The 9,770-nt window shown below is 35.9% G+C and overlaps 1 protein-coding gene across 1 annotated transcript; it reads left to right on the forward strand.

The window, feature by feature from the left end:
• The first annotated feature begins 5,962 nt into the window (after nt 1-5,962).
• LOC103415396 (glutaredoxin-C6) lies at nt 5,963-7,211 on the forward strand. Its single transcript, XM_008353728.4, has 2 exons — nt 5,963-6,554; nt 6,702-7,211. Exons 1-2 carry the CDS (start codon nt 6,108-6,110, stop codon nt 6,708-6,710), a joined length of 456 nt encoding a protein of 151 aa, XP_008351950.3. The 5' UTR covers nt 5,963-6,107; the 3' UTR covers nt 6,711-7,211.
• Nucleotides 7,212-9,770: the final 2,559 nt, after the last annotated feature.

Below are 9,770 nucleotides of genomic sequence, written 5' to 3' on the forward strand. Positions count from 1 at the left end.
AATTTCTATCTGTTGATCTTCTTCAATTCATTCGATCCGATGGTCGAAAACAAAAAAAAGTGTGGAAGAAATAAAAAAGGATGTGTCGATATTACATCCCTTTAAAATACTTATCAAATGAGTTTTAAATTCTTTATCAAACGAGCTTTAGTCTTCCTATTCTGCTCACCAATCTTATATTGTTTCTGAATTTATGATTTATTTGTATATAACATACTATAGGTACAATAATTCACTGCGAAAAACATTAGTTGATAAGGTAAAATATATATATATATATATATATATATATATATTTATAGACACACACATACATGAATTCGAAGTTCATGTATTATTCACGACTAGTGTTTTTTTTTTTTTTTGGTTCTATAGAAATAAATAGATTATGCATGCAATGAATTGACTAATTATTAAAGAGAAAAACTGAGAGGCAAGGAACCCTTTGCCTTAGGTCAGCCTCTGCTATGCCTACCAGTTTTTGCCGGTTCTGTTACCATCAACTAGTACCACAAACTTTACTTTTTCTTGGACATATTGGAGACCAATCGAAGCATCTCTCTCTGGCAAATGGATTTAAGATTTGGTCCATTTTGACAATTAAATTTTCAGATCGATCCCTCTGATCTGATGAGCTTGTCTGAATTGCTGATGGCGAGGATGACGACTTCAACTTGTATATAATGGAGATGGGAGGATGATGATGGGTCGATGGATCATGGCTTTTCAGATTTGACCTTCTTCTCAGCATGGCCACCACGAATGCCAGCACTCTTTCTTCCAATATCCAAAAAAGCAATAAACCCTAATTCTTTTTTTTCCTTTTGGTCCACTACGTACGCTGCAATTCCCATTGCACTGTAAAATTCAATATTAATATTGCTTTCTTTGTGAAATCTTCTGTAGTTTCAAACAAGCGAGCAATGGACCGTGAGAGTTTAACTAGTAAACAAGACGAGTATAATTTGATTAGAAGATGGGAGATTCTACCATGAAATTATTGTTACAACTGCTTTCTCAATCTCACTTTATCACATTCCTAGCACACAGTGAATTTAACATTGTTAATTGCGATTTCAATTTCTCGCTCGTGCCATGACTAAAAAAAGATATATTTGTCACTATACAGTACACCAAAAACTTTACCCTAAAGGAAAGATTTTTCAGTGTGATCAGAACATGGGATGGTATATCATGTGTCGCTGTACAAATGATGAGATATGTGTGTAAAAAAGTTTATAACTTAAAAAGTATAATTTCCAACCACTCATATAAAAACACGTGATGTATCAACCGTGTTCCGATCACAATGAAAAATTTCTCACCCTAAAGAAGATATATATCGAGGCCAATGGGAGCATGCATGCCTTATTAATTTGATACCCAACATATAATATATAGCTTCATTTTCATTTTAAATAAAGTTAGGTTTAGACACTTTTCCACTCGCCACTACAAAATATTGTAATCATATATGAGATCTTCTATGTCACGATCAAAAGAAATATTTTCCTATATAAGCGATATTTTTCAACTTCACATAATATTGTAGACGTTTTATTAGGCTAATTAGGTTGCATGTGTTTTGACTTTGAAAACGGCAAACTGCCTACTCATGAAATGGGAACGTATGTGTACGGTGCTAATATTCACCCTCATTTTTATCTTTTATACTTTTTTGTTTATTTTTGTTATTATATCATCTTCAATTCATTCGATCTGAGGATCATAAATTGAGAAGGGAATGTGAAAAGTAATAAGGGTTGTGTTAATAACACAACTCTATATGTGTTGAGGAAGTTAAACTTTTTTTTGGGTAAGAAATGGATGTCTCATATTTCAATGTAAATGGAGTAGTACACAGATTAATGGGAGAAATTATTGTTTCATAAACACGAGTGATACACTACGTGTCATTATAGAAGTTGAAGAAACTTTTTTTTTTAAGTTGTTAATTTTTAATATAAATATCTTACCATTTACAGAGAGACACGTAATATACCAAATCTTGTTCTAAACACAATGAAAAATCTCTCGATTAATGGGGGGAAACTAAATAAGTTTCAACATCTTATTGCCAATGCATGCTTTCTCACAAGTCTCATCAAGAAAATTACTCTGGTATTTTCATCAAAAGTTAGAGTTTTCACTCGTTGGCTGTTCATTTTGCCCGCAACGAATTGATTTGGATCTTACGTTATCTATCCCAGTGTCGATTCTTTAAGCTCCCAAGATGACACATGTTCCATCTTAATTATTAATTGGATTTTAAGTGAGAGTATATAAACTACCGAAAGTTAGTTCATCAAATGTAAGAATTTTGGTCAAGGTTCAATCGATCTTTTTTTTATTTAATAACTAATAATTTAATCCAATAATGCTATCATTTTAATATTAACATTTTAAAAGTACATATTTTTACTAACTTTATCTCTCCAATTACAGGTAAATATCCATAATTTAGTACAATAATTTTATTCTAACTCCTCCTCCTCCTCCTCCTAGTGTAAAAGTTCGGTAGTTGCATTCCTCTGCGTATTTATATTTTTTTATTGTTTTTATGTACTCGACTATACATCATACCATATCAATAATAGAATAACATTGTGAAAATCGTATCCCTAAATATTTATGTCTAATTGATGAACCCCATGCTGCCATGCATACATCATTAAGAATCATTCCATAAAAGATTTTGTGAACCACACCCGAATACATATTTCTCTTCGAGCCTCTTAATCACATGGCCAAATACTTCTTAACCTGTAATCTTAATTATCTTTTACCAAAATATATCTTTTAAGGTATATATAGGAAAACTCCATTAGAATAGTAAATGGTTGGTTTCCATCCTTTGTAATTTTGGTTTGAATGTGACATTATTTATATAATTAATTACATGGAGCCCCTTGTTTTATTCAGAGAAAATTTCATCGCGAATAACCCGAGAAGAATTGAATTCTCCTTTGTTTTGATCAGAGAAACTCTTACAACAGATGAAAAGAGATAAGTTGAATTACTTGTTATAACTCGACTTTTAAGGTGATTTGCTTCTCAGTCACGAATTTTGGTTAATGTTCAATCTCCATCGATCTCTTTTTTATTTAAGAACTAAAAATTTAATCCAATAACGCTATCATTTCAATATTAACAGTTTAAAAGTACATATTTTTACTAATTTTTATCTCTCCAGTTACAAGTAAATATCCATAATCCAGTACAACAATTTTATTCTCACTTCTCCTCCTCCTAGTGTAAAAGTTCGGTAGTTGCTTTTGTCTACGTATTTATATTTTTTTATTTGTTTTTATGTCCTCGACTACATATCATACCATGTCAATAATAGAATAACAATGTGAAAATCGTATCCCTAAGTATTTATGTCTAGTTGATGAACCCCATACTGCCATGCATGCGTCATTAAGAATCATTCCATAAAAGATTTTGTGAACCACACCCGAACATATATTTCTCTTCAAGCCTCTTAATCACATGGCCAAATATTTATTAACCTGTAATCTTAATTATCTTTTACCAAAATATATCTTTTAAGGTATATATAGGAAGTGAATTGTTATTAGCACTCCAAAAATCTTATTCTACACTCCAAACTTTCTATATTTGGAAAGAAAAATACGCTTGTGAGGAGTGTAAAATGAGATTTTTGAAGTGCCAATAACACTTCTCTATAGGAAAACTCCATTAAGATAGTCAATGGTTGGTTTCCATCCTTTGTAATTTGGTTTCAATGTGACATTATTTATATAATTAATTACATGGAGCCCCTTGTTTTATTCAGAGAAAATTTCATCGCGAATAACCTGAGAATAGTTGAATTCTCCCTTGTTTTATTTAGAGAAAATCTTACAATAGATGAACAGAGAGAAGCTAAATTCCTTGTTATAACTTGACTTTTAAGGTAATTTGCTACTCAATTAAGTCCAATAATTTAGAATACTGGGTAGTCTAGTTTTATATCCATTCAATTGACAAATAAGCAAAAATATTATTTACTCAATTTTTCGAACCGTTCATTTTATGTATCTAACTTATTGAAGGGATGAGGATTATCTCCGGATCCTCTTTGTAAGGAACTAGAAATCTTCACATCATGTCCGTTCATCGTATATCGTACGATTAGTTTTTGTTAGATACTATTTGTATTTAATTTTAAATAATAAAATTAAAAAAAGATTTATGACTGCATAATACACAATAAACGGTTAAGATGTAAGGATCCCTATAATTCTTACAATTTGAATTCGGATTGGATCCAAATCCTTATTGAAGAAAATCATTGTTACTCACCTAGTTGAGAGGGGAATCTACCTCATCAACCTGCCAGTTTTCTGTTTAATCAAACCTCAAAATAAAGTGATAAAGAATCTCTCAAACACTTAATTTATACATTATATAACTAATCACTTTAATGTATTATATTATTTCACAAACCGCCCTAGAAAAGTCGGATCTTCTTGGTCGAACTTGCGTTTAGGGTTTAAGAAAAGAGAGAGTGGGCCCTTGCAACTTGAGATGCATCCCTTAACTCAATCTTGAAAACCATATGGCAGACACCATAGTTATTACCACCATCAACGGTGCACCTCTCACAACTCCAAGATCTCACGATTCATTTATGGGTGGGTCCCCTGTTCCACAACATAGCCACCCCCGCATTAGCTACACACCACGTGGATCCCCACCATTGGCCGGGGCCATGCAACCCAAAAGTAGCATAGGCCCTGCCCGTCTATCTCAACAAAGCCCACAATCTCCATGCCTGAAGGAAATTAAAAGACGACGCCACGTGTCCGCAGGGGAACGTCACGATGACGAGGAAAGTGTGGTCCGGATCCGATGATTATGTCATGGGGGAGCGGGTCCCGCCCCACTACCCTCTCGCTCACATTAGTCCACGTCGGCTGACCCGGCCCTTTTATCGCTAGGGTAGGGCCCTGCCGGGAAGGGAAGGGAGGGGCTTTAGCTCTTTGTTACGTCAAGGTTCAATCTTTACCGTTCCACGTCGAAGTCAATGTGACGTCACCGTCATTTACTACGATGACCATCTGATTACCCCCCCCCATGTGACTGCTCCCACGCATTCCACCGGCAAATATCCAGTATTTCCGAGCTACCGTATTTTTTCGTTTAAAGATTCCCACGCGCTTGCTAACGTCGTGCACCAAATCCTTCCAATCATTCATTCACTCTTCCTCTTTTCGGTTCATTTTTCTAATCATGTTGGATCTCTTTCAAGCCCAACTCAACATTAGTTGGTTTTGAGTTCGGTTTGGTCATAAGTAGTAACAATTACGCTTATGAAAAATCGTTTAGCTGCATTTGTAGTGCATTTAATTAATAATACAATATCTTTTATGAATCGTCGACTTATTTTTCAACAAGCATGCCGTCAGAGTTTTGAGACACTTCCCCTATCTGAGAGCTTACAATTTGATGCCCACCCGATGGATTGATAGGATTGTTTCACACCCTTGGTTATGAATAAAACAAAATAAATATGCGAATGTCATGATCAATAATAGGAGAACATCACCATGGCAACTATATCAAAACAACGATAAAATGCTTCTTCACTTAAATACTTTATTTATAAATTAAGATTATGAAGTGACAATTAAGACTTAAATCAAGGAGAGAATTGGATTAGGGATTACAAATTTTGAGTTTAACGATAAAGACAAAATAAAGGATAAAGTGAATAGTAATATGATTAACTTTTTAGTGTAAAAATATAATTTTTCGTTAAAATGAATAGTACCAGGAACTTTTCGTTAAAATTATCTAAAAATAATGGAAGTGTACAAGAGCGCGTGGGTGTGAAAATGTTCACAACCTTCGATCCCAAAGAACCTATGTAACACAGTACTTTGTGATGTAAGCAAGCACACCTCCTAGGCTCCTACCCCCCCCCCCTCCTCTCTCTCTCTCCTTTTACATTTATAAAACCCCCCTCTCTCTCACACCCACCACTTACCCTTCCCACCTCAATTTTCCCTTTGCCCCCCGTTGACATCATATTTCCTCACCACCTCTCTCCATTTCTACCTCAATTCACCACCGCTCATATTCCTCTGGATTCCCCGGAGATGCAAGGCCTACGGCGTTGCTCCAACGACGTCGTCCACCTCGGCCTATCCTCCGCCCCGACCCCGCCCTCCCCACCCCCTCCCCCTCCCCCTCCCCCAAACCATTCTTCTTCCACCCTCTCCATCGACGTCGCCGAGTCCGCTGAGACCCGCATCCGCCGCCTCATCTCCGAGCACCCTGTCATCATCTTCAGCCGAAACTCCTGCTGCATGTGCCATGTCATGAAGAAGCTCCTCGCCACCATTGGCGTCCACCCCACCGTCATCGAATTGGACGATGACGAGATCGCTGCTCTCCCCCACGACGACCAAGAACAACAACAGGCTTGTAATACTCCGCCCGCCGTCTTCATCGGAGGCACGTGCGTCGGCGGCCTCGAGTCCCTCGTCGCCCTCCACCTCAGCGGCCACCTCGTCCCTAAACTCGTCCAAGTCGGTGCCCTCTGGGTATGACTACTCCTCCCACTACATAAAAAAACAAAAACAAAAATGAAAATCTCCATCTCTATCAGTGTCTGTTTTATAATTTTATTATTGTAATTATTGGCCATGAACATGTGCTAATTACTATTATCAATATTTTTCCAAAATTAGGAGAAATAGAGAGCTTGTTTTCAAGATTTGTAGTAGGATGAAGCACAAGATCTCGATGCGACAGTATTCACACAAATATGTTATATCGGAACATAATTAGTTTGAAATAACGTCACAATAACTTCCTTCGGAAGGAAGTTGATAATCTCTCTTTCAGTGTCGTATACGGGAGATGTTTACTAAATTACGTACATCGATCGCTTCTGATCCACGTTCGACGACTTCTATCTGGATTCTAAACAGTCTCTCTCTAGCCAGTAGCCTGGTCCCAGTGTGGGGTCTTTGATGATAAATTAGCAATTATTGGAGCATCAGGACCGTCCGATGTGTGGACTTCCTGGTTAGGTATGTAGCTCTCTCGATCTCTGTCTAGCTCATAGCTCTCTGTGGGTTCTGGCAATGGAATGTGATTGTATAATTGTTGTCGTTTCTTAATATTATAGATTGTAAATTTTGTCGTTTTTTTACTTAAGATAAAAAAGGAGGTTAATTAATTTAAGAGATTTTATATTTGGTTTGTGGGTCCTCACTTGCGATTATTGAGCAATCCTGGCCGTTGAATTTTAGTATATTCTTTTGTTCCCAATTGAAAAGTAGTCGGATCTAGACGACTGGTCGTAGTAGTAGTTGTTGTTTTGGGCATCAATGTCATGATCTTAACCAAGAGATTTTTTTACTACTTGTAGAGTGTGACAATAGGCTCTGGCAATCAGTATTTTAAATTATAATTTTAGGGAAATTTGTGTTTTTTCTTTTCGAGTAACTGAATGATTCACCTAAACTGTGATAAGAAGATTCAAACTCGGAACGAGGGGGTAAAATATTGTTCTAATTAAGACTAAATGAACCATACTTGGGGAACTTAATGTTAATTTTGATAAAATAAGTAAAAGAAATAGATCTTAAACCGGAAAAGTAACATTAAAACGCATGTTGTTCAGTTCTGTTAAAAGTATTGAATCGTAAACTGATATTTTAGTTCAATTCTTTCTCTTCTAAAATATTTCTCGTTTGAGAAAGAGAAAAAAAAAAAAGACAGCTAAATTTCACCTGAGATCGAAGGCAAGGACAAATGATAATTTGTCACCATGCACGAGGCAGTGTTCAATTTGGCGGTGTCATCGTGGTTGCTTCTTCAACCACCCGACAACCCATTTCACCATCACTGCACACATCATAATAAATACCTATTTAGCTCAGCATACGTACTGACTCCTTTGTTACCATGCAATTATATGCTATAAAATTGCATTTTAATTTAGATTGTAATCGTTGCAAGTACATATCACACAATCATAATTTTATACATTTTGGTACGAACCCAACTTCTTGAAAGCATCGTAAGAGATTAAGATGAGTGAACTCGTCAATCTAGCAGCTACATCTGCGATTGCGTACAAAGAGAATACGCATTATTAGAAAAAAAATTGTTTGTATTTTGTTTAGCATATAGTTAGATTAGTTTATAATGCGTATTCTCTTAATATTCCCTTTTACAATGTTATTTTGTACTGACATTGAATTTAGAGCTATTTTGAGAATTCTCTAAGAGCAGTTCCTCCGAATACCCAATTGCAAATTATTGCCTAAAAAAAAAGAAGGGAGTTTCACAACCCATATGAAAAGGTCAGGCAATTGGTGAGCTCAATTGTGCCGGACTACCCAGTTCGGCAATTCTTGCCCAACCGCGTGTGTCCGAGTTGGATCTGATGTCATGCTGACGTTAGCCACAATAAATATCTAAACTCGTCGTAGCCCGCCATTGTACCTATTCTAGGGGCTCCTCGTCGCCCTAGCTTGCCATTGATTCCCACTTGTCATCGTCAATCAAATAGAGAAAATAATTTTTTTAACACCAATTGCTTGAACGATACATTTAACGGGACGAAGATGCACTCAGTCAATCACTATCTCTAAAACAATAATTGCCTATTGTCCAATTACCTGAGCAATTATTGCACGAAGGGGGTAGAACTGCTTTATAGTGAAAACCAAGGAAAATGAATTTTTCTCTCTCCTTACAAGGCGAAGAGAGACTTTTATACAATATAAATATTACTAATGATAATAGTCTAAATGCACTGCTATGTAAAAATAAAAATTATGCTATATACTCATTTCTTTTTACTTTCTATACATTTTTTTATAATTTTTGGATATCAGATTGAATGAATTTAAGAGGATCAAAAAACATAAATCAACGAGAGGATGTGTATAAAGTAAAATGCATTTGTAAAATAACACCATCCTAAAACAATAATGAGACATGATTGACTTAAGATATCGCTCCAATTGCCATATATTCACATTTCGATAATGAGAGCACATTCTGAAAATACGTAGGAGATGCACCAATACCTGTTTTAAGAGCATCTCCATGAGAGATGCAAAATATAAAATCTCCATCTTAGACGGAAAATATAAACAAAAACCTAACTTCACATCTTTTATTTGACAGTGAATCCACCAACCAAATAAAGAAAATAATAAAATATCAAATTTACATACTTCCTATTAGAGTAAAACTTGTAGATAAAGCTATAAAAAATATAAAATGGGATAGCAAATATAAAACTTCCATCTCCCTATCAGAGATGCTCTGAATCATTAACAACACACCAGCACAAGAAAATATTACCAAAAAATGCGTGTGATTATCATAATTAAGCAACATAATTGATTCTAATTTGATGAAGAGCTTGTGGTTACCACGAGAGGCTCGTCAATCTTTTCCAAATTTAGGAAAGAATGATGAGATGTTGAACGGTGATAAATTAAGGGTTAGAAACCCAACCCCACGTCGCATCAACCCACCTGGGACCCGGTTTCTCCTTTGTCTTTGGAAAAGACAAGTAGTATTAGTGACGGTGATGAGAGCAAAACCATTAGCTACCACAAAACCCACAATTGCCACAGTCCGAGTGTGCGTGTCCACCTCTTATTCCTTCTATTAATCGTTGATACTACGTGGCAGACATGCAGTGGGCTTCATTGACTCCATTGGCATGGCTGGACCCCCCTCCGTGTAGAATCTTACAGCCTCACGTCATAAGAATCTCCCTTGTGATT

This window comes from Malus domestica, chromosome 15 (assembly GCF_042453785.1).
Source record: "Malus domestica chromosome 15, GDT2T_hap1".
Lineage (NCBI taxonomy): Eukaryota > Viridiplantae > Streptophyta > Magnoliopsida > Rosales > Rosaceae > Malus > Malus domestica.

Excerpts from the sequence above, each read along its gene's own strand:
- LOC103415396 (XM_008353728.4), top strand. The coding sequence starts at position 6,108 with ATGCAAGGCCTACGGCGTTGCTCCAACGACGTCGTCCACCTCGGCCTA.